The sequence below is a fragment of the Thunnus maccoyii genome, chromosome 6 (genome assembly GCF_910596095.1).
Source record: "Thunnus maccoyii chromosome 6, fThuMac1.1, whole genome shotgun sequence".
In the NCBI taxonomy this organism is placed as follows: domain Eukaryota; kingdom Metazoa; phylum Chordata; class Actinopteri; order Scombriformes; family Scombridae; genus Thunnus; species Thunnus maccoyii.
This window is the reverse complement of record NC_056538.1, coordinates 15,713,804-15,738,255: the sequence shown is the minus strand read 5'-3', so window position 1 is coordinate 15,738,255 and position 24,452 is coordinate 15,713,804. Positions and strand designations below refer to the sequence as shown.

Sequence of the window (24,452 nt, the reverse complement as noted above, 5' to 3'; positions counted from 1 at the left end):
CTTAATGATACAGCATAAAACTATGATTCAGACAATAATGTACTCAAAACTGTGTGGAAGAACTTGACTTGTCAACAGAACCCCCCCACCCAGCACCTTTTGGATAAACTGGAACTGCATGCCAGGCCTTAGTGCCCAACATCAGGGCCTTGATTTTAGGCAAATGAAAGCAAAGTCCTGCAGCCAGTTTCCAAAATCGTGTGGAAAGTCTTCCCAGGAGAGTGAAGGCTTTTATAGCTGCATATTAATACCCATAGTTTTGGAATGAGACAATCTTGTATTTATACTGATGCTATTGCTGTATATTCTATATATACAATTTATGTAAGGAATCCCTCCACGTTTCCTACTTCCTGGGGTTTCTGTCTTTTTTTCTTTTTTTTCTTTTACAATGAAAAGGTTTTTGTGAGTATCTGAATTGAAGTTAAATGGATAGAGGATGTCCTGTGTTGTACAGATTTATGTTATTATATTATTATTTTATAAAATTTAAGTTATTCTTCTTATCTCATATACCGTGTATGTTAGGAGGTGTTCATTGTCGTTGGTTTTTATACTTTGATATTTGTGAATAGATCATCTTCAATCAATAAAACTACAATAACCACAAGTCGTCGGTTGCCGTAAACGGGCAGAGCTTTGCGACATTTGACAAAAACATTGACGACAGTGTCATGGCTGCGCACGGAATCAGTTTCGAGAGTGTGAGCAGCATTGAAGACAGGAAAGAAAGTAAACGACAGGCACGACAAGAGGCAATAGAAAAGGTATGAACTAAAAGCTTCTACAAATCTACATGTAACCTGAGTTTCGTTTCACTGGCGTCAGTTATGGTTCAAATCTGACCGAGATGAAGCTAACAAGCTAAGTAGGCTAATAGCTAACGTTACGTACGTTGACGTCGCCGTTTGAGTGTTTCGCGGAATTGTCATTATCCATGATGTAAATTTGTATCTTTTCTGTCTCTTTCTATCTCTATCTGTCGCTCGGAAAAACCAACAGCACTTGTGTGTCTTCACATTAACCTGCTAATGTCTGTCTCGACAGGAAAATGACCGGACAAACACTGCGGCTGTGTTTTATAGAGGGTTTTTATGTCATGATCGTAGCTATTCACGGTGCCTCGTTGTTGTTAATCTCATATGTACACAGTTTTTTTTTAAATTGTGCGCTATCTTTTCGGTGTGCAGCTGTGTTTACACAGACTCACACAGAGCAGATGAGGCTGTAAACACATTATCTGCCCAGCTCACCTGTGCCTGAACTGGCTGCACAAGGCAAAGAGTGCAGCTGGGTCTGATTTATATTATGCTCTGTAATAATATCTTTATTTGTATAGCACTGTTCAAAAACAAATTACAAAGTGCTTTACAAAGACATAAACACAAAAGAAATTACCAGATAAATAATAAATAAAAGTAGAGAAAAAAAGTGAGGTATAAATTATTAAAACAGAGTAAAAACAAAAGAATAACTGATTCAAGACAAAGCAATGCTGAAAAAGTGCGTTTTTAAGAGAGATTTAAAAGATGAAACAGAACTAACCTACCTGCTCTCCTCTGACAGGATGTTCCAGAGTTGAGGGGCCCTGACTCCGAAGGCTCTGTCTCCTCTGGTTTTTAGTCCTCACCTAGGAATTATTAACAGACCTCTGCCGGAGCCTCATTATGACTCCAGAACTCATCAGCGTTACTGTTATTGCTTTCAGAACAGTGCTCAAATATTTGAAAATCTTATCAGCAGGATCACAGCAATGTGGTGTTCTTTTCATAATGAGAATAATGTCCCTCTAATCAGATATTATTACAGTCCTCACAGTCAGTTCAGGTGGACTGGCATTAGATAAACGTGTTTCAAAATGCACATGTACCCTTTTTCCCATTTGAATGATCCCTCTCACACCTTTTTCATTCCACTCTTTTATTCCTCTTATTTCCATTCTGTCGCTCAGGCCAAGCAGAAGTATGACAGAGAAGAGAAGAGGAAGGAGCTGAAGAGGCAGAGAGGGGAGGACACCTGGATGCTTCCTGAGATCAACCAGAGGCTGCAGGAGTTAGAGGATGTAAGATGCAAAGTTTTTCACTCAGAGTTGTGCATTAACTAATAATAGCGATGGTCACAGCTTAATCACTCTAGTGCATTATTATTAGACTAGCTCCGCGCCAAGTCACACAACAGTGGTGACTGTGTTGCCGATCTGCAGTGTCATATGATAGTTTCACACCTTTATAGTTTGAACATGTTTATGACAGTGTTATGAAATTGTAAAAAACTTTTATCTACACTTTCACTGCCATTACGAGTTAAATTAAAGCAGTTATTCAACAGAGGAACAGGCCTTGATGATAATGATGCAGGAACACACCCTTAGATCCCTAGATTGTTTGCCATTATGGAGACATATGGGCCAAAAAAACAACATTTTCAGTTGTATTGACTTCAGATTAACATGACAATCATTAAGAAGACACAAACAAGGAGCAGGAATGTAGACAATTCTCACAAGCTCAGCCGGCATTCCTCGATAACTTCTCATATGATTGAGGACTGACTCTTTGATGGAATCTGAATCTCCCACAGGAGGGCTCTGTGAAGAGCAAGAAGAAGAAAGAGAAGAAATCTAAAAAGAAAAAGGAGAAGAAGAAGAAGGCCAAGAGGGAAAAGAAGACGAAAGAAGCAGGAGATGGCTCCAGTGAGAGCTCAGAGGTAGCTTATTAATTTATTTTCTCCTGCAGGACTGCTTTAAACAAGGTCTCAAGTTGACACCTGAATAGTGCTGGCTATACTGTTAAAGTAAAAGTTTTAAAGATTTGGTTACATACAAGAGACTTAAATTCTGCTTGACTTTATATTGATGTATAATTGAGTGAAAGTTATTCTTGGTGTGTGAAAAATGTGTAATGATAATATTTTAACGTAATAAGGGGTGACGTTTTTTTTAAAATGAGTTTTGATATGATAATTTCTCATACTATTGTCCTTCTTCATCATCATTTCCTCCTTCTCTCTCTTGTCTGTGTGTGTGTCAGGAGTCAGGGGACGAGTGGGTTGAAGCTCAACCTCAGCAACAGGTGGCTAAAGCCTGGCAGGTTTCTGATGAGTCCAAGCCTACAGAGAGCAACTCCAGCCTGGCTCAGAATGTCCAGGTAATGCCCTCCTCCTGGTAATAATATGAGTAGTATTTGGTGTCACTCGCTAAAATATGTAATGTAATCTTTCTTTGAAGATGTTTCTGTTAATACAACAACTCCTTCATGGACACATGTTGCCAGCTTAGCCGTAGTGTTTTCAGAAGTCCTCTTCCTCTAAATAGCAAAGTTTCTTATTCCACGGTAGAAATGAATAAGCAAGCTAGAGATGTCTAGAGGTACAAAGAGGTACATACTGGTCAGATATGTTTGCTTCTTCTGCTTTAGAACCAAATGTCCTTATTCATCACTGAGAAAGATGGTTATTTTTCTTTGCATGTGGATGCTGTGTGTATGAGAGAGCAGCGATTGTTATGTGCTAAGTTGCTTTTTAAGTGGTCATTGATCTTCCCTCAATCTGTACATCTTTCTTTTCTCGTTTAACGCCCCCCCCCACTGTCTGTCTCCGTCCTGTAGAGAGACGAATGGATGACCTTTGACTTCCTGGCTATGAAAACCACGTCTACGGCAGAGAAGAGAGCTGAGAAAGAACGACAGAAGGAGGAGGAGCAAGCCAAGGCTCAGGCCATTGAACAGGTGCGTGTGGATTGTTTTTTTTTCACCTTTTCTCTCCAGTTTGTAATTCAATTCCAGCCTGGGAGGTTGCAGACAGTCAAGTGGTGCCTCTGATACACATAAGTTTGAATGCAAAATGACCTGTATGTGTATTTAAGAGTAAGATAAATAGTGATCATGTTGGTGTGTGCATGCAGTGCATACTATATGAAAAAAGTGTGGTAGTCAGTTTTTTCATTTTACCAACTGTGCAGTTACCAAGGTAACAGAGGGTATCCCCTCTCGGACAGCAGTTTACTGTAGTGTGTGTGTGTGTGTGTTCTCGTTGGTTTCTGCAGGGTGTTTTGCCTGCATTTCTATTATTTGTGCCCCTGTTGTGCTTTTGTGGATATCCAGAAATGATTCAAGTATGTATGTTGTTGGTTTCCTCAGGCCGGTCTGCACAAATTGGAGCTAAATCCGTATTGGAAGGATGGAGGAAGTGGTCTGCCCCCAGAGGAGACTGCTGGTACTGCAGCAAAAAAAGGTAATAACAAAGATCAATAAATTCTGTTTACACTCAAATGTGCCAAGAGAGCAAATGTTTTCCAACCATATAAAAGGTTCTGTTTTACTCCACGTTTTATTCATTGATGTTATTTTTCATCCACATTCAGAGAGTTTCTCCACTGAATTTTGCCTCAATACACCTGAGTGCAGTTCAGCTGCAGCACTTTGCATTTTATTGTCTCATTATTCCCCTCATACACTCCCATCTTCACTTACAGTACTTAACTGTATCCTCATCCCTCATCTTTTAATTTTTCAATAGCCTTTTCCTCTCCATTTCTTCTATTTACTCTTATTTGTCTCTCTCCATGTTTATCTGTCAGTGTTTTGTTTGTGTTTTTTGAAAGTTAGACAGACATGAGTAATTCAAGTAGTCTGAATAAGTATCTTTCTCCTGATACTCTTTTACTACCGGCGCCCCACTAGAGGATTCCTTGTATTAACAGAGGACCCCGGGGACTCTTCCATCCCCGCATACATGGTTGTACCCAAATATGTCTGCTTCAAAAAAGACAAGAGCAAGTATGTTGATAGTGGATAGAAAGTAAAGGTGAGAGGAGAATTGAATTTTAGCAACAGAGGACTTGAATACAATTATGTGTGCTGAAAAGTCAGCAAAACTGGTGTTGAGAGGACACATAGCACCAGAGCTTCAGAGTCAGGGATTTGGGGAAAGGGAGAGAAACAGAGTGAGAGAGTAAGCTCTGTTAAGCTGCATGTGTCTCTTATCTCTACCCAGTAAGTACAGGTCCCTCTGGACTTGGCATGGCCTTTATGTTGTAAGCTTCATTTTAACAGCAAGGCAAAATAAGCTGACACAAACATCAGAGTAACACACACACACACACATTTGCTTACTTTTCCCCTTCAAACTGTGCGCCAGATGGGAATGTTGTTTACCTCCTCTTGTGTTATGATTATGGGGTCACCCGAAGTACAGATTGGTGTGTGATTGTGGGTACTTTTGTGGATTTATAACACTGGATACACTTTGTTGTGTTCAGAGAGAGTCAAGGAGACGCTTGCTGGAAAATGGTCAGATGACCTGTGGTCAGCCCCGAGATATTCTAGATAAATTGTATTTTTGATAAACAAAATATACTCTTGTGAAATACAGACTTCATTTCCATTCACTCATATGTACTGTCCACATTTCTCTACATTTGTCTGATAAAAGTTTTTTCATCACTGGTTAGCAGTAGCCAGTTGTCTCTTGGTGGGCATAAAAATACATGTTTAGAAAGTTCCTCTTCTACTTCATAAAGCTCGTCCTTGAAAAAAAAACAAAAAACTTTTTGGTTCTTTTTCTCAATGTTTTTGGCCACTTTGAAGGCAAGGCAGAAGCTACAAAGGATTAAATGTTACCACATTTTCAAACAGGCAAAATCAGATACTGTGCAGTGTCGACCTTGACCAGAGAGACATTTGGTTTCAGTCAATACTTTTTTTTATGTCTTATCTCATTTGGAAGTTATAGGAAATGCTCCTGTGGAAAGAGCATTCGTTTCCCATGAATTTAAAAACTGAGTTTCTTAACCCTCTGTTTTTCCTCTGCTACGATTTTTGTCTCTTGTGTTTCCCCTGGATATCTTTATCATTCATCAGCATTTGTAGATTTAGTTTCAGGTTTGTTTTATCTTTTCCCACAAGTATTCTCTCCCAGCTCCTTCATTTTCTTATTTACATTTTGCAACTTTCCTATTTTTTGAACAAATAGGATTTCAAGTGCCCACATCTCTTTCTCTCACCTTTTACTCATCATCGCTGTTTCAATCCATATGAAAACTTAACTGCATGTTATTTGCAGAAAACTTACTAGAAAAATGATGATGATGCCTATTAGCATTACTTGAATTTTTATCATTTTACAGGTTTTTGACCAGTGTGGAATATATCATTACAGGCTTACTGAAGGATAATATTCAAATGTGTGTTTTGCTTGGGAACCTACAAATAATCTCTCAAATTCACAGTCTGTCTTTCCCCCTCTCCCTCCATTCCAGCCAGTACAGTAGTGAATGACGGCGGTCTGAGCTGGCTGAGGAAGAGTTTCCAGAGGATGAAGGAGCAGGCAGAGAGGGAGCAGCGCAGCCTCAACGACGTGGTGGCTGAGAGATACGGAGTGAGAACCGACGGCACACTGGCAGCACTCACACATTCACATGTAGCAGAAACATGTGGTTACACCTATAAATCCAGGTCAAAGAGAAGGATGTTGCATAGTGTTTAGCATATTGTAAATGGAGGTTTGCACATAAGAGTATTGATTCACTATTATTCTGACTTTCGTACGACACATTTTCTCATTAACTTGAATGAGAAAGTGTGTCCAAACTTTTGACTGGTGCTGTATGTGTCAAGGTAAATGCATTCACTAGTCAAGGTCAACACACACACACACACACACAAGCTTAACCTGCTGACTTCTGAGATATTCACTGTAGAAACTGACAGTTCATTAGCATACATTAGCTCATTCACTACTGTGCGAGGAATGTGTGTTGAGAACCCTTGTTGTATTATTAATCTCTCTCTTTTCAGCCCAGTGTCCTGTGTTAAGTCTCTTTCAGCAGTGTCAGCATTTCTGTCTTGAGTTGATCGCATAGAAACTGTCACTGTCAGAACAGTGTGTGTGTATATCTCTGTGTGCGCTTCCTTTTTCCTTTGTCAGAACTCAGCAGTGCATCTCATTTGTTTTTTCCTTGTAAAGCAGAGACATCTCATATACTGTCTTTGTACCTTATCATTTACAATATAATCTTTGCATATGTTCATGGTTATTTGGGTGACTGTGTAGCACTGTGTTGAGCACAGATAGAGTAGTCTGACAGCCCATCTCTACAGAACTGTATAGACATACTGTAGGACATTTCTGTGTTGTTAATGACTGGAGAATGATTACTTTGTATCTGATACAAATGTTTTAATATGTCCTGTATTTCTCCTTTTTTAGTCAATGGAAGAATTTCAGCAGAGACTAGCAGAGGCTGAAGAAGCTGCTTACGAACAGAGGAGAGGGGGAGAAAGAGAACGAGACAGCGCAACAAGGGGCAGCTGGAGGAAAGGAGAGGACGAAAACAGGGAGAGGTGGAGGAGAAAGGAGGGAGATGGGACAGAGAGAGATCGGTGGAGAAGAAGTGAAAGGGAGAGAGACTCATCACCCACTGACCGGGACAGATATTATTCTGAGAGGGAGAGGGAGAGGGGAGGCTATCGAGGCCGAGACGAAGACAGGTTTAGAGAGAAGGAAAGGGAGAGGGATAGAAACAGAAACCAGGAGAGAGATAGAGATAGGGAACGTGACAGAGGGAGGGAGAGGGATGGAGGAAGAGACAGAGAAAGAGGTGATGAAAGAGACAGATATAGGGAAAGGGACAGAGAGAATGATAGGGAGAGAAATAGAGATGGAGATAGGCCCAGTGTCGCTTCTTCATCTGGGCAAAATTGGAGTCAACGTTCCCTCTCTCTTGGGTCACTGAAAGGCCGCTTCCTCAAGCCCTCAGAAGATGATGACAATGGTGGAGGTGGGTTAATATCAAGGTCTTTTTTAAAAGAGGTCTGAGTCAAGTTTTGCAGAAGTAAACAGCATTTTGATCTTATTTGGCAGGAAATGGTTATTAGGTTTTTTTCTTTTAAAGTGCAACAACATAGGTCACATTTCTGCTCAATTTCTGCGTTAAATCAAGGAGCAAATTGTATTTCATCAAATGTTTTTGAAGGTTATATATTACCTGATGTACAAGTTTCAACATTCTTTCAATTTCTTTGCCCGTGCAGCTCCAGAGCGTCCTCCTCCAGCTCGGCCATCCGCAGGATTCCTGAAACCCAGCTCGGACGACGAAGACTCTGGTCCGCGCAACACCAGCGTTGCGCGGACCAAGAGCAGCAATCCTGCCTGTGAATCCGATGTTCTGGAAAAACCACAGCAGGAGAAAGAGAGGGAGGCTGCGAAAACTATACCTGCTGCTCCAGAGGGTCTGCACGGTGACAAAGCTGCTGTGACGGCATCAAGGTTTTAAGCTTTTTATTTTGTTGCTGTAGAAACACGGTTCACTAAATGACATCTCTGCAACAGCAGTGACTGAATATTCAATTGTGTTTGTGTTTGGGCAGACAAACCAAATTACTCAATGTCATGGTTGTCCTCTTGGGATACGGGTATATTCATGAAAGCAGTAGAAAAATTCAGCTTTTTCTATCATGGGCACATAAGCATGCTCTCTAAACCTCTTAGTAACTGTCTTTAAAACCATTGAAACCAGTATTTTGCTGTTTTCTATTCCTAGAAGACTGTAGTTTAAAAGGTTTGGAATCCCTCCAAAGTCTTTAAAAACATTTTTTCCCCTCTTTTCTTTGGGGTTCAGTACTATATAGAAATCATGAACTGAGTCACAAACATCTCTATATCTATACATAGAATAATATGTTTTCAGATTTTAGTACATCTGTTATTAGAGTTCTTGCATTACTTTCCAATGTAAAGCTAACTAAATACAGAGATGGTGACTGCCTAAGTAAAACAAATAATCATCTTTTGGCAACGATGCAGCAATAATTTGGCCCCACATACAACAAAAACAACCTGCACTCATGAAACTTAAAGCCTCTGTAGATAAGAGTATCTGTGTTTATGTCATGTTAATGTATTGACATTATAACCTTAGCAGAGACTTTCTCACAGTAATTCCTTCCATAAAACTTCACTGTCTTCACAAATGTACTTAATAAGTTTCAAGGGACCTGCAAGAACTCTTATCTTATCTCTAAGAAGTCATTATCTGCTTCTGAACATTAGTCTCGATATTCCCAGGAAAACTCTATATCTCTCCCTATCTGAACTCTTGAGCATATGAATCATATAGTCTCATATGTTCTCTGTACTTTTATGTCTAAAGAACTAAGTTTAGCAACAGAAGTCGTGTGTTTACACAGCTGCTTCATCCAGAATTGTAAAGGACTCCTGCAGGGCAATTATTGTTCCCTGTATCCTCTATTGTCGCTGTCATGGTTTATTTTATTTGTCATCTGTCAGTCAATGGATGAATGTTTTTTAGTCATTACAAAGCATCAGTTATCAGTCTGTCACACAATATTACAGATACTCAGAGTGCTGTAACATAGCTCATTTCCTCTTGTCTACACAGGCCTTTTCCTCATGCTCTTTCTTGTAATTATATTTGTATCTCTTCCTCTCCCTAAATAATGGAGAATCTCTTGGCAGTCAGATGATTCACAAGCTTATATGGCTTTTTACTTTCACAGCACTCCAATGTGCAGCAATGTTGTCGACCAGATGTCAGGGTATCAATGCTTTGTAAAGCCTTCTTAGTTGTTCTGTGTTTTGCCTCATTAGGCTAAGTTGTTTGGGTAAACCAGCGCCCAGAACCCCTGCAGCATGAAATGAGTCTGCAGTGTCGCAGAAGAATGAAATGAGGCTATGAGAGGTGTAATAGCCTAGAACGATGCTTCCCAGCCTGCAGTTCAGATCCTCCCAGGCAAGGCTGTAATGATCTCTGGGGGTGCTCAGAGACTCAAATGAATCATAACAGATAAACACTGTGAGAGCTTGGAAGAAAACAACTGAATGGTTAGGGTTTGGACTATCATTAGGGTGGAATAGTTAAGCAGTGGGGGGTAGTGTACTGAAAATGTTTACTCAAGTAAAAGTAAAAATTACCATTTCACAAATCTTAAAAGTACTTGGTCAATAAACTACTCAAAGTACAAGTTACTTTGTGTTTAATATTGTTCAGTGGGTGCAGGCCAGAGATCTTCACAATTTGTTTTATGCAAGTCCAAGTCAAGTCTCAAGTCTCTGGTTAAGAGTTTGAGTCAAATCTCAAGTCTCTTTTCAGAATAGTAAGTGTTACATCCGCTTTTTTTAATCTACAATGTAAAAACCTTCATGTAGATTCTCCATGAAGGTATCGATAAGATCACTTTAAAATATTGTACTTGCTAGCTGTGTTGCCTGCTATTGTTGCCTGTATCTGTTATTATCTTGATATGGACATGCAGCCAACCAAACTACTTGCTTTGATATGAAGGGCGCTTCATATGATTTGCCTTCTCCAACTGCACAGGCACCCAATACACTATGATTGTAATACGCCATTAATGGAAAGTGAAAGTATTTCTTCCGGCTTGTGAAAGGGTGATGTAGGCTGCTTTCAACGCAGCCACCAGTGGAACAGTGTGCAGTTACTGAGTTTGAGTTACATTAGTAAAACAACCAAACCTCAAATTGAAAAGATATTTGCCTGATTTCCTCAGTTTTTGCATGTATCCACCTCATTAATATCAGGCACAAGCACATGTCTCCGTACCGCAAGAGAGACCAGTTAAAGCTCTCCTGTGTAACTGTGTTAGACGACAGCTCAGTTTGGTTAAGGTAGCAAAATGCATAGTAGATAATAGACTAGTTGTAACGGTATGAATGGCAAATGTAGCGAAGTTAAAAGTAGATTACTGGCCCCAAAAAATGCTTGAGTATAAAGTAAAAGTACAGTTTTAAAAAGGAACGTGAAAAGTTACCATTCCTAAAAAAAACTACTTTTTTACTCATTTGTGTTACTTGTAACAAGTTACTACCCAACCTTGTAGTTAAGTCATTAAATTCTGAGGGTGACTTATGGGTAATAGCTGTAGGAAAAGAGATAGAGAAGCACTGAACAAGAGGACACTATATTGCTTGGACAGATACATGTAGTTTCAAATGTCTTCATATTAAAGCCATGAATTGACATATAGTAACATATAAATAGTTTGCGTTTTAGTTTTTGAACATTTTTTTAATCCAGTTTTCTTTGCCGTGCCCTCACACTCTCCTCTTCATGTTTACATAGGAGTGAGAGTGACAGTGAGGAAGAAGAAGAGGAGGAGGAGGAGGAGCTTCCACTGCTGTCAGAGGAAGAGATGAACAAACTGGGCGCCAAGCTGGTGAAGGCGGAGATCATGGGTAACACAGTGAGTCGGCCATCATAGTGTTACTGTTTTGCTCCCAATATAGAGTCCAGACAGTAAGTGTTTGGACATTATGCAATTTTTGTTCTTAAGGCTCTGTGCTTCAATCAATTTGAAATAAAGTAATTGGCACAACATTAAAGTCCCTATATATTATAATTTGAGTAGTCTTACATCAATATAGAAAGAACTGTGTGGAAGATACAGTATAACAAATAGACTAGTTTTAACAAATAGACTTGAGCTCAAATTAAAGCTGAGACTTGATGCTTTAATGTAGTATCCATCATTTTATTCCAAGTTGAATGAGCTGAAGCACAGAGCCTAAAGAACAAAAAATGTGTAACTGTCCAAATACTGTCTGGACTGTATGTCATATGTCACATTTTATTCACTGATCATTTTTATTCAGTCACTGTGATGACAGTTTTGGGTGGTCAGTTGTTCATTAATAGAACTCCAAAATAAACCTGAAGGAGTGATTTACAGAATAACAAGTATTTGTCCATGTGAAAAGAAATAAGAACAAGTCATACTGTACAGTCATATAAGCTAATAGCTTGCATCAACATGCTAACGATGACAATGAATTAAGTCATGGGCTCACCAGAGTCATTAGGATTCATCTTGTGGGCGCCATAAATGTCTGTAGCAAATTCCACGGCTAAAAACAAGTGATTATCGATCTTTTATCCACATTCACTCTATCAATGAATTTCGTTGTTTTATTTAGGTTTGTTTTAGTGTGGACTCTCATTAAACTCACTTGATTTTTTTTTAATGCTAAAGCTTTATGGTTCAGCAGATTTGCTTTTTCTCAACACATTAGCTTCAACTCTTTCCTTAGTGTTGATTTAAAAGCACGTCAGAGGATCCATTCATTTATAGCTTTTATTGATCTGTCCGCTCCACTCCCCCTATGGCTGTCTTCACATGTCAATGCCAAGAGTGCTATTGGGATCTCTTATAGAGAGTGTTAAAAGGCTGTCTGTTACAACACACACACACACACACACACACACACACACAAACCTATAATGCTGAGTGTTATCAGCCGGACATCCAGTATCTCCCTACACGACAAAGCAATCAAACTGATATTCCCAAACCTGTGTGTGTGTGTGTGTGTGTGTGTGCATGTGTGTGTGTGTTAAGTGCCTTTAACGGTCATGCACTCGGCTTTTTATGCTCTGTATATAAAGCAATTGATGCTCAGTATATGAAGGTATCGATATCTGTCACGGTAGAGGAGGTTTTTGTGCTTGTACTATATGTGTGAGACAGATGTGTTCTCTCAGTCCTCTGTAATCCAGTATCAGCTGCTGTTAAATACTGGCCTGGTGATATACTGTATCTGTCTTTTACAGCTTTTATGTCATTTCTAAATGGGAACAAAAATCTGCCCAAAATGTTCTTGCTTTTTGGGTTTTTTGTTTTCTTTTCCTCGTAATTCTTATATTTCTGTTGACACTATTGTCTTTGTTATTCTTGTGTGTTGCTAATGAACCTGTAAAAAAATACAATGTTGACTCACTGATACTCAAGGGCTGATATATATACATTAACTTAGATGTAGAGCTGCAACGGCTAGTGTATTAATTCATTGTTGATCAAAAGAAAATTAATTACCAAGTGTTTTGATAATCATTTTAGTATTTTTAAAGAAAAAAATGCTAAAATTCTCTGGTTCCAGCTTCTTGAATATGAATATTTTCTGGTTTCTTTCGCCCTCTATGATAGTAACCTGAATATCTTGGGGCTGTCGACTGTTGGTTGGCAGTGGGGACACAACAAGACATTTTAGGTTGCATCTTTGGCTTTGGGAAACAGTGATTCACCATTTTCTGACATTTTAAACCCAAATGACCGATCAAAAAATCAAGAAAGTAATCAGTGATAAAAAAAATAATAGTTGTTTGCAGCCCTATATAGATGTGCAGACATTTCTGTGTTTCAGATATATTTATGTTTGTGTATTTTTGTGTATGTTGCAGGCGCTGATTGAGAAACTGAAATCCCAGTTGGCGGCAGCTCATAAAGCCAAAGAGAGCCACGCTGCCCGAAAGAAGCTCCACGAAACAGCTAAATCAAAGCAGGTCTGTAGATACTATAAATGTATATATGAGCCTTACATTGTCATTGCGTACTGTTCACAATGGTAGAATAAATATTAGAAACACTCTTTAGTATAACAAAACAATTCAAGAGCCTCTAAAAATGACCAAAAAGTAGAATCAACATGTCTCCTAAAACTATCTCAACAATTGAACATTATAACCTTCATGCAGGTAGTATTTAATGCAGGGTTGTTATATCAGACCACATTAGTTTTAGTGAGGTGTTTCCACCCCAAAAAGGACTAAAGGCTATGATTAGACTGTTCAGAATGAATAGAAGAACATAGAGGATTTTTTTTCACCCTGGAAATACATTTTCTCCTCTCCATTTCTCTCTCTGCTGTTTCTTTCCTGTCTACATACATTTACCATACATCCAACACACACAGACTGATACACACATTCACTAAAACACACATGTATAATCACATAGAGAAAATTCCCAAATACAGACACACCATCCTAAATCAGATACATATACACACACTCTCAAATCACACACAGATATAAACACATGCACATACAGGACTATATAGATACAGAGAGTCTTGAACCTGACACACACATACACACACTGAATCTTCCTGTGCTGGCTGCTTCTTCTTCTTCTTCCTTTCCCATAGTCTGAATGCTAATCCAAACACTCAAGGCTATATCTTTTTTAAACTTCACTTACACACAACAGGTTACTGCAGCATCCATCTAGTGCCTCACACACACTCGTCTTCACATGTGACTAAACTCTCTGCTGTTACGTCTGACTACTTTTTGTTTGTTTGAAATCTCTTTGCTCCTCGGGCTCTCGCGTCTCACCGCCTGTATGGAAACCGCTCCCGTTTGGCATTTCAGCAGAGCCTAATGGGAAACAAATGTCTTTTAGTGTGCTGATGACACTCCCCGAACAGGGTCATTCAGAGTGTGCCCCTGTGTTTGTGTGTGTGTGTGTGTGTGTGTTTGTTTTTAAAAGAGAGCAACAGAGGAAGAAAAAGACAGATTGAGAGCGAGACAGAGAGATTATCTGTGCCATCCTGTCTGCATCGGTAGTACAGGCAATTAACAGAGAGCAATGGCTGTGCCCTGACACCTCAGGGCTGCTTTATCTCCTCGGTGGCATCGCTAATGCCTTTCCTGGCTTAACACACATACACACACACACACACATGCATGCACAAGTAAATGGAGGCCTATTTCCAACATGAGCAGACAACTCTACAAACACATGGAAAGCAGGCTGTGATTATTTGGCTATCATACCCAAGTAATGCCAGATTCCTCCTCAGTTAGGCCGCCCTGTCCAAATTAAAAGACGAGGGTGCAATCCTCTGAAAGGTTTTCTCAGAAAATGTCATAATTCTTAGGTTTTAGTGCACTTCTCAGCTGAGAGGCACTTCAGCCCTTTCAGAGATCCTCCAGTCTGTCTTATTATGGAAAACTTTTGGCTCGTCTTCACTGTTCAATGTTTTTGACTTTTGCTGCCTGTCTATCATATTTATTGTTTTCACTGCATATGGAGCTTTGCAAGGCCTAATTGTGACCACTGGAGCAGAAGAAATATTCTCTATTTTTTTTTTTTTTTTGACAGTCCATTTCACTGTCTCCCAAATACAACCTTTTTCTTGTTTCTTGTCTTTTTCTTCTGCTTTTTCTGCTACTTTAGTCTTCAATAGACCATCCAATCAGATATGGGCTCTTGTTAAATATGTTGTTTATCCTTCTGAATGTAATTAATCTGACTGAGTGAGTGCTGCATAAAATGGGATAAAATGTCCTGTTTATATTTTCTGCAAGAATAGCAAAGCAAGAATAGCTGAAATCTTTCAGCTCCTCATAACAAGCAAACTTTTTGATCTTTGTAAAAGATGAGCCTGCTTTGAGTGCTAAATTGGCACAGACTGAGCAGTCTTATCAGAATATGCTTTTACAGGAGTTTTTATTATCAGTGCAGTCATCCAGGTTGTAAATATGATCAGCAAATGTTGCATTTCTGACCTGGCATTTGGACTATTTAAAGATTTGTTTGGACAATTTACATTTTTATCGAGATGTTTCTGATGATCCTCTTTTGAGTCTCAGTTAAATACCAAAATGTGAATATTTAGGTAGATTTAAAACATGTTTAAACTTTTGGGAATGTAGCCAGTCAGCTGCATTAACATGAAAAAACAAATATAACTGAAAATGTGGCTGTGTTTTGGTTTTTCAGGTCCCGGGTCACTCTGGTGAAGACCAGGAGGTCCTGCTGTTCAGAACAGACAAGTCAGGTCAGGCCTGGCCGGTCAAGCCATCCTCTGGACCTCAAGAGCCCCACGGCGGACGACGGAAGAAGAAACCGGTAAAGAGGCGGAGATGAAGTGTGGAAAGGGAGTAGAGAAATGACAGGACAGGAAGGATTGAAGTTTATGTACTGTTGCACACTTGGTAAAAATAAACTATATCAGAAAGCCACCATTCAGCACAAAGAGAGAAAGGATTCTGCACACTGTTGCAACTAGAAGAAAAAAGGGGGATGAATGATATGTTCGGGTCCTGCTATTTGTTCCTTGTCGTTTGGTATTCATCAGTGTGTGTAATGAGAGCAGGGTCTCCCTTATGACTCTGTGTTCAATGTAAACAAACCACTACAGTCCACTTTCTGTTCACAGTTATTACAAATTTAGTGGCCTAGTCTCCTTTATGGTCTGGGTCGCTCTCTATCCGTCCATTTCTGTCAGCGTTCATCTTTTTACATATCCCTCATACACTTGTCTTCTTTTCCCTCTCTCCTCTTCTCCTCTCCTGTGTCCTTTGTCCCTCACTCTCTCAGTTCCCCTATTTCAAAGATGTGATGTGGCACCTGATTTCCAGTGATTTTTCCTGTTCATCACCTTGTCTATTCTTTCTTAACACTCCTTTCCTCTCCCACTCCAGATTGAGACCCATGTTGACGGGGAGCGTGTGCGCTACTTCCAGGATGATGACAATGTGGGTCTGCAGGAGATGGTCAGGAGGGAGAAGATGAGCTCTGCACAGGATCAGAACGCCCTCTATTCTCGTATGGCTGCCAAGGTAAGAAAATGCTAATTTTACCACAACCTTGAAATCGCCGAGCATTGATGAATACGACTTGGCGACTAGGGTAACAACCTTGAATGTTGATAATTATTACCAAAATGAACAGTGTGACCTGGAATTCGGTTTGTGATCATAGACCCAGAGGAATCAAAGTGGTAACTCAGAGCTGAGATCAGCTATTCCCCAGCCTGCCAACACAAGGACGAGGTTGTTCACACTCTGGCAACATAAAAGCTGCTGTTATCACAAGGTTGCACCTTTACACTACAGTTATGGAGTCAAAGACCGTTTGCACATGACACCAATCGCTCATCAAACATAATCTAAGCAGCCAGATTATTTTAAATATTTGGTTTTTTTTTCTCATTAGATTTTTTTGTCGTTTGAGCCTTAAAGCACAGCTCGGGATGCTCCATAGCACCATTGCTCTGGTCTGGATGTTTCCATGTTCTCATAGAGTTATAGGTTATTTTTTACTCAGTGATTAAGCCGCTGCTTTTCCTTTTCTGCTCTACCATTAGTCCACTTTCCCCTCTGTTGTGCTTTCTTTTATTAGTCAGATTGAACGCCATCTCAAAGTTAGTCAGACAGTTATGTCACATTGGCAACTTCTTTAACTTATGGTCAAAAAGAGATGTTTGGTTTGTTGTTTGGGCACAGCAGTTTCATTTGGTTGAAAATAGAAGATGGTAAACTCAAGTAAGGTTGATCAAGTTTGCCTGCACTCTGGCTTTTGTCAGTTGTCATCATAACTAATATGGATACAGTTATATCCAGACAAGAATTTATATTAAAAAAATATCATTTTTAGTCATTTTTTAGCCCTGACCTATATTATGAAATGTCATTTTATACATTTTTGAATAATATTTTACTCAAACGAAGTGGAAAATGTAGTAGAGGGAAGTAGGGATTTGTGTGACTGGTTTTGTAGGAAAAACATCAAAATATGTAAAAGGACTTCTATCTACAGTTGTGGATACCAATTTATTTAAAATTATGTGTGGAGTGATTTTAATCTGTCCACAACATATTGTACCATTGGGTTTCAACCTGTTTCAAATCGATTGCTCGCAGCAACACTACAGCGTAAATTAAAAAAGTTTTCCTTAATTGATTCTAAAAGCTCCAGCACACTGCGAACATTTATGTTCACTTGACAGTATGCAGGATCTTATTTTTATTCTTATTTTTTCACTCATCACATATTCTTCTGCACTCATGTCTGTATAGAGATGTGCAAAGATTACTTTTCATTGAGATTGCTTGACTGATTGTCAACAATTTATTTAAGATGCACTGAATCTTATTAAGAACATGACTGATTGTCTAACTTTATCTTTATCTGGAGAAACAAACTGGTCTACATAGAGATCGGTTTTAAATATTGCAATGGAGGCAAGAGGATGCAGCAACAGTAAACAGCTTATACAATATTCCACAGTCTTTTTAATGACTCCTGGTAGGGAAGCACTGTTGGTACAAAAAATGTGGCTCTTAAGGAATGAACATTGAATGTATCAATCAATCCCTATTGAGCAATGTGAACAGAGGTACAGTACATTAAAATCTGGCAGGAGTTCTGTTCTGCTGTGGTGCTATTTGTATATATATTTGTGTGTGTGTGTGTGTGTGTGTGTGTGTGTGTGTTTGTTCATGTGAAGCATCACTGGATGAATTCTGTCATACTTCTTGCAGGAAAATTTGATCTTGCATATATGGGTTTGGGTTCGTGTTGCTATCCATTTCTCTCTACTACATCTACTTGTCTCTCCTTGTCTCTCTCTCTCTCTCTCTCTCTCTCTCTTCTTCCACCGTGTGCTCGAAATAGACGTTCAGGAGCAGATGGGTTCTGCCAGGTTGTGGTGCGTTCGTCAGTCTATCAGTTACAGGCTGCACTTTTCCTCAAAGCGGAGTCACATTTTTCTTGCTTCTTCTTCTCCTTTATGCTTGTTTACTTCCCCTCTTTCTCTCTCTCTAGGTAGGAATATGACAACAAGTAGTGTGAACTACTAGTGTGAAAATCCTACTGACAGGTGTGTGTGTGTGTGTATGAAAAGGGATGGAGAAATGGAGGAGTTGCCATGGCGATTATAAAAAAAAAATACAAATGCTTTAGCTCTGTCCATGTTTTTCCTTTCTCTGACTTTCTCTGCCCTCACTCACTCACTTTCACTCACACACAGACACACACACACACACACACACACACACACACACTCAATCACTTGCCCTCACTCATATATTCATTACACATGCATGCGTATAAAAATACACATACACACACGTTCTACACCTACAAAGAGTGACACTAAAAATACATCCACAGTTACCATGGCAGGGCTTCTATAAATACCATTTCTAATCACAGCTATAGATTTATGATCTGCAAGGGAGAGAGAGAACTGTATATTGTCCCAGCGGCTCCCTCCTGTCTCTCCATCACGCTATCCTTCACTCTTTGGACGTTTCTCACAATCTCTGTTGTTCTTTCTATAATTATCTGTATAATCCTTATATCGTTTTGTCCATCTGCTTCTTTCCAGATTTTAATCATTCTCCTTCTCTATCCTTTCTTCAATCTTCCTCTCTCATCCCTTGCCTCTCCTTTTTATCCTGAGTGTGGCGTCTTCATCGAGTTGTTAAGAGGAGTGAGAGATTCAATCTCATGCCAACACACCTGGTGTCCTAAATCATGGAAAAAGAAGTCAAGAGAAAAACAAGAAATGATAAATGATCAGTTATTGGACAGAAAATGGTATTCAGATTTTGAAATTTATTGAGTTTAGTAATATATCAAATAAAAATATGAAACATTTGATTTTTAATATCACTAATAATATTAATATTACTTTAGTTGTCGACTAATCTGCTAAGGATTTTCTTGACTAATCTAATAATAATTTTATCTATAAAATGTCAAAAAAGTGAGAAATGACCTTTATAATTTTCTAGAGCCCAAGTGGATGTTTTCCAATTACTTGTCTTATCTGACGAGCAATCCAAAACCCAAAGATATTCCATTTATTATCATACATATGAGAAAATATCTTTACATTTGTGAAACGATTAATCAGTTATCAAAGAAGTAGCTAATTCTGTCAGTTTTCTGTTTTGGCTGTAATGTTTACAACATCAAAAAATGTGCAGAGATGCTGGATTTTCTTGTTTTCATATCATTTTAAATGAGTGTTTTTGTCCCTTTAAGAGGTAGGGCCAAAAGATCTTATGTGTCCGTCCAACCCTTTGCTCCAGAGCACGATATCTCAATCATTACTGACCAACTACTTACCAGATTGCTGTGACATTTTGGATTTTTTAAAAACTTATTCCCAAGAAATATTAAAATCTAATGGACAAGTCAACACATTCATGATCCTCAGAGGATGGACCCTTCCCATTTTAGACACCACATGACCCATGTGCATGACGTGTCTATTCAATTAAATACTGGTGCATTTAAAGTCGCTAATCACATTCACGCTCCCAGACAGATAACCATTTGTGATTTTAATGGCAGCGTTTTAGGCCTTGGTAACATGGACATTATTTTTTATTTTAGACATGTTGCAGACTAGATTTTTTTTACTGAAAAAAGATGAATTGATATATAATTCTTTAAATTACAGAAATATTGATTTTCTGTGGGTAAATTTCCTTTTTGCTCAACTCAGTGTCTTGTCGAAGTATATGTTAACAGGATGGATGCTGGGTATGATTAGACTTGCTCTCAGGTTTTCTGATTCATTCACTTATTATTCATCTCTAAAAATTATTGGCACAATATATTGTACAGAACATGACTGTATTCCTGTCTTTTCCCTTTACTCTTCCTTTCTCCTTCCTTTTTTCATCCATCCTTCTGCCATGTCTCTGTTGACCCCGTCTACTTCAATCTATTTTTTTAGATCCCTTTTTAGATCTCCCTTTCACCCCCACCTCAATATCCCAAACCATGTCCTTTCTTTGGACATCGCTTTAAGGTTTGTTGTCTGTCATCTCATCTCACTATTTTCGTGCATCCTTCCTTCTCTTCATCTGCTTCCTTTTTAACCTTTTTTTTTTAAAGATGACTTTTTTTGGCATTTTTGCCTTGGGTGTAACACGCAGTAACCATTCGGCTATCGGACTACTCCCTTGCTTTTTATCCTTAATGATTTTGGCATTTGTATTCTCCATCTTCTCCTCTCCTTTCACTCTGTTATTATGTCTGTCTTAGTTTCCACCACTTTTCTTCAATTTCTCCTACCAGCAACCAGCCTCTCATCATTATTTCTCTTCTATAGTCCGTCCCTGATAACTGTAGCCAGCTTGGTTGTAATGGTGTTTTCCCGCATGTGCACTATGAGGGTATGTATGGCTGTAGGGACAATTTGACCATACAAAGCAGACACTAAAGAAGAAAGAATTAGGGACTAATGGTTAGATCTTAGAATACAGAAATTAAGAGAATTTCACACACACTCATCCATAACACAATCTTAACACACTTCACATGCTTTTTTTTCTAGTTTGTCACTCTAAGCTTTTATTCTGCTCACATTTATCAATAATCAATGTGTATCCAGAAGCAGAAAGGTGCAGCTCTGTTCGCCTCTAATGGTCAGTGACTCAGGAGACACGAGAGAGAAAATAAAAACTACATGCATCAAATGTTTCAGTACTGTTTATTATCAGTAAGTAGAGGATTACACCATGTTTTTGGCAGTTTTATCCATTGGTCAGATACAGATAAATCAACAGCTCTGTGTGTTTAGTTAGCATACTTGCATTGTTTGGAGATTTAATGTGGTGTATTTCTTAAATAAAACATGAGTAATGTGTCAGGCAAACTGTATCGTAATCCTTTCAGCTCTCCTGCTACATGCTGAATTCACAATCTATAATTTAAACTGCATCAAGAATGAGTTGTTTTTATGTAGAGCTGCAGTGATTAGTCCATTAATTGTTATTAACTGACAGATTGTTTTTAATTGTCATTTTTCAAGGGACAATACCAAATGTTTGTTGGTTTGCAGCTTCTAAAATGTGAAGCTTTTATGTGTCATACATGATAGTAAAATGAGTATCTTTGGATTTTGGACTGTTGAGTGGACAAAACAGGACATTTGAAGAAGGCTCTATGAAACTATAACAGTGTATTCACGATATTCTAATTGATTAATCAAGAAAAGAATTGTCAGAATAATCAATAGTGAAAATAATCCTTAGTTGCAGCTCTAATTTTCATATTATGCCTAAGTTGGAGTGTGTTTGCGTGTGTGAGAGTATGTGTGATTGCATGTGTGTATGTAAAGAAATAAAACTGTCTGCTCTCGTACAAATGCGCGTGCAGTTGCACACTTACGTGCCGTCCTTTGCGCACACTCACTCCTACACACACACACACACACACACACACACACACACACACACTCCCTCCCACACTGTCACTAAACTAATCCAATTTTCACTCTCACTCACACACTCACTCCTACACACCGAGTCACGCACACACACACACACACACACTCACACACACTTCAGCCATGCCCGCCTCTCGCTCTCTCATATACACACAGATTCCAACCTGTTGCCCGGTTACCACGGCGACAAGACTCAGATGTAGAAACACCGGAGTTGATACCCAGCGTCCTGCCTCACACCGTTAACACAGAGACCAACTTACATACAGGACAGTCCGGGCACATCTCACACACACACACACACACACACAGAATATGGCATGGAACCAGCACAGACGGTAATATTGCGTCAGCACTTACAGACACCAGTTAGTGAAGCTACCAGCCAGTTTCCAAGTATGGTCAGTATCACAGCAGAGGTTCTTAATGGATTACCATTGTTTTTCTTCCCTGTTTTAAGAAGTAAAATATACACTTTTGTTTTAAGCCTGAGATAAAAAAACTTGAAAATCTTGATGAAATAAACCAGATTTGACCAAGAATGATTCCTGTTAAACACTGCTCACCGTCTTCCTCTTCCTCTCTTCTTCTCTTTTCCTGCATCTCCTCTGTTGTCCCCATCGTCTCCCTCCACCACCTCTACTCTGACCGACTCTCCAGATGATGGGGAAGACGGACGGCGACAACTACACGCTGGATGACATGTTTGTGTCGAGTGCGGCGCAGCGGGAGGGTGAGGGGAGGGAGGAGGAGAGGATGAGGAGCAAAGCCATCGGGGAGAGCAGGAGGCTGGCTGCCTCCATGGAGAAATGCCATCACTGTTTCAGCAGCCAAGACCTCCAGAAGCACCTCATAGTGGCAATAGGGAGCAAGGTAATGGATCATGAAACTTCATCATCAACCATTTTGATAATTGATTCATTTTTTTAAGCATAAATGCAAATCATTCACTGGTTCCTGCTTTTTAAATGTAAGGCTTTGGTGATTCCCTGCTTTTATATCCTTATAAATTGAATTGAGTAGTTTTAGCTACTATAAAACTACCATAGTACTACTATACCTCTAAATTATAGGACTTGTTGTCTCATGTGTGTGTGCATTTGCGGTCTAATGTCCAGGTATACCTCAGCCTACCTGCGGGACTGTCGCTGGTTGAGGGCCACTGTCTCATCTGTCCTCTCCAGCATCACTGTTCTGCCACCGGATTGGACGAGGATGTCTGGGCAGAAATGCAGGTTAGCGGTTTCCCCAATTTGACTGTCATTTTGCAGCAGTGATATATGTAATCAAAACCAAATTCTACTTTCATTTTCAGTGTTGACTGCAAAACAATTATAATAAAAGCTTCATTGAGTTCACTTCCGTGCCGCTTTGCTTTCCCCAGCTGTTCCGGCGCACCTTGGTGCGTATGTTTGAGTCCCAGGATCTGGACTGTGTGTTCATGGAAACACACATGAACCTACGCAGAAGACAACACATGGTCCTAGAGTGTATCCCACTACCACGAGAACTAGGCGATATGGCACCTATATACTTTAAGGTTTGTGTCTCCTTTCATTCAGATGATGTTTATTTTGTCTAGTCTTATGCTGGAAAGGGTTTTTTTTTAGCAATAAGTTTGAACTGAATGCATGAACATCAAGTATGTCCTCTTAAGTGTGATAATACAGCTGTTTCTGTGTGCCTCCAGAAAGCTATCATGGAGTGTGATGAGGAGTGGGCCATGAACAAGAAGGTTGTCGACCTCTCTTCGAAAGACATCCGCCGAGCTGTATGTTTTGTCTTATTTTGTCTTTCTTTAATAGGTTTTGTTTTTTATGCCTTATATCCTGCCTTCTCTCCTTTCCTTCCTTCATTCTTTGCTGTGTTTGTTTTCTTCATACCTTCCTTTCTGTATTTTCCCTCCATCCCTCTCTTCCTGTTCTTTTATTTCTTGTCCTTTTTTCGTGAAATGCTTTCCTCCTGGTGTTAATTGTTTGTGTGATTCCTCTTAGGTTCCTCGAGGTCTGCCCTACTTTGCTGTAGACTTTGGACTCCAGGGAGGGTTTGCTCATGTCATTGAAAATGAACAGAAGTTCCCTCATTACTTTGGCAAGGTTGGTGTGTGCATTAACGCTTCTACACCTCATGCATCATTATGTATCTTTTTTGTAGGTTGTAGAAGTCACTGACATATATGCCAAATATACTACGTTACCAACCAAGCCACACTTCAAGTATCTTCTACTTTGTTGCTACTGCTAGTTATGATAGCAGTAACATTTTAAAGATTTTTCGAGTACACTTTAGTTTAGAGTTTTTCTGCTGCAAGAAATTAATTCCAGATAATCGTTTATAGCAGTTTTTCAATATGATCAATCCCTCTTTCCCTCACAGGAAGTGGTAGGAGGCATGATGGACGTGGAGCCGCGGCGTTGGAGAAAGCTAATTAGAGAGAACTTTGACGATCAGAGGAAAAAAGTCCTGCAGTTCGCTCAGTGGTGGAAACCGTACGACTGCACCAAGACTGACAGCTAACTGGAAACACTGACAGAACGCTGGTGCAGACTTGATCACGCATATAAATTCACACAGCATTCTGATTTCATGTAAATTTTCTTAATAGAAGTTACAATGTGAGAACTTTTTTTACTTAAATAAATAAATAAAATAGCCTGCATTCA

The 24,452-nt window shown here is 39.3% G+C and overlaps 1 protein-coding gene across 1 annotated transcript; it reads left to right on the top strand.

Moving 5' to 3' along the window:
- The first annotated feature begins 640 nt into the window (after positions 1-640).
- Positions 641-24,452, top strand: cwf19l2 (CWF19 like cell cycle control factor 2). Its single transcript, XM_042415084.1, has 19 exons — positions 641-767; positions 1,952-2,062; positions 2,581-2,706; positions 3,030-3,146; positions 3,606-3,725; positions 4,137-4,230; positions 6,257-6,375; positions 7,207-7,777; positions 8,031-8,265; positions 11,099-11,219; positions 13,211-13,312; positions 15,537-15,665; positions 16,241-16,378; positions 22,450-22,662; positions 22,908-23,024; positions 23,174-23,329; positions 23,480-23,560; positions 23,784-23,885; positions 24,166-24,452. Exons 1-19 carry the CDS (start codon positions 675-677, stop codon positions 24,304-24,306), a joined length of 2,886 nt encoding a protein of 961 aa, XP_042271018.1. The 5' UTR covers positions 641-674; the 3' UTR covers positions 24,307-24,452.

Bases quoted from the DNA above. Each gene is read 5' to 3' on its own strand.
- cwf19l2 (XM_042415084.1), top strand. From the start codon at position 675: ATGGCTGCGCACGGAATCAGTTTCGAGAGTGTGAGCAGCATTGAAGAC. The intron at 2,063-2,580 runs GTAAGATGCAAA...AATCTCCCACAG, and splicing joins GGCTGCAGGAGTTAGAGGAT to GAGGGCTCTGTGAAGAGCAA. The intron at 2,707-3,029 runs GTAGCTTATTAA...TGTGTGTGTCAG, and splicing joins GCTCCAGTGAGAGCTCAGAG to GAGTCAGGGGACGAGTGGGT.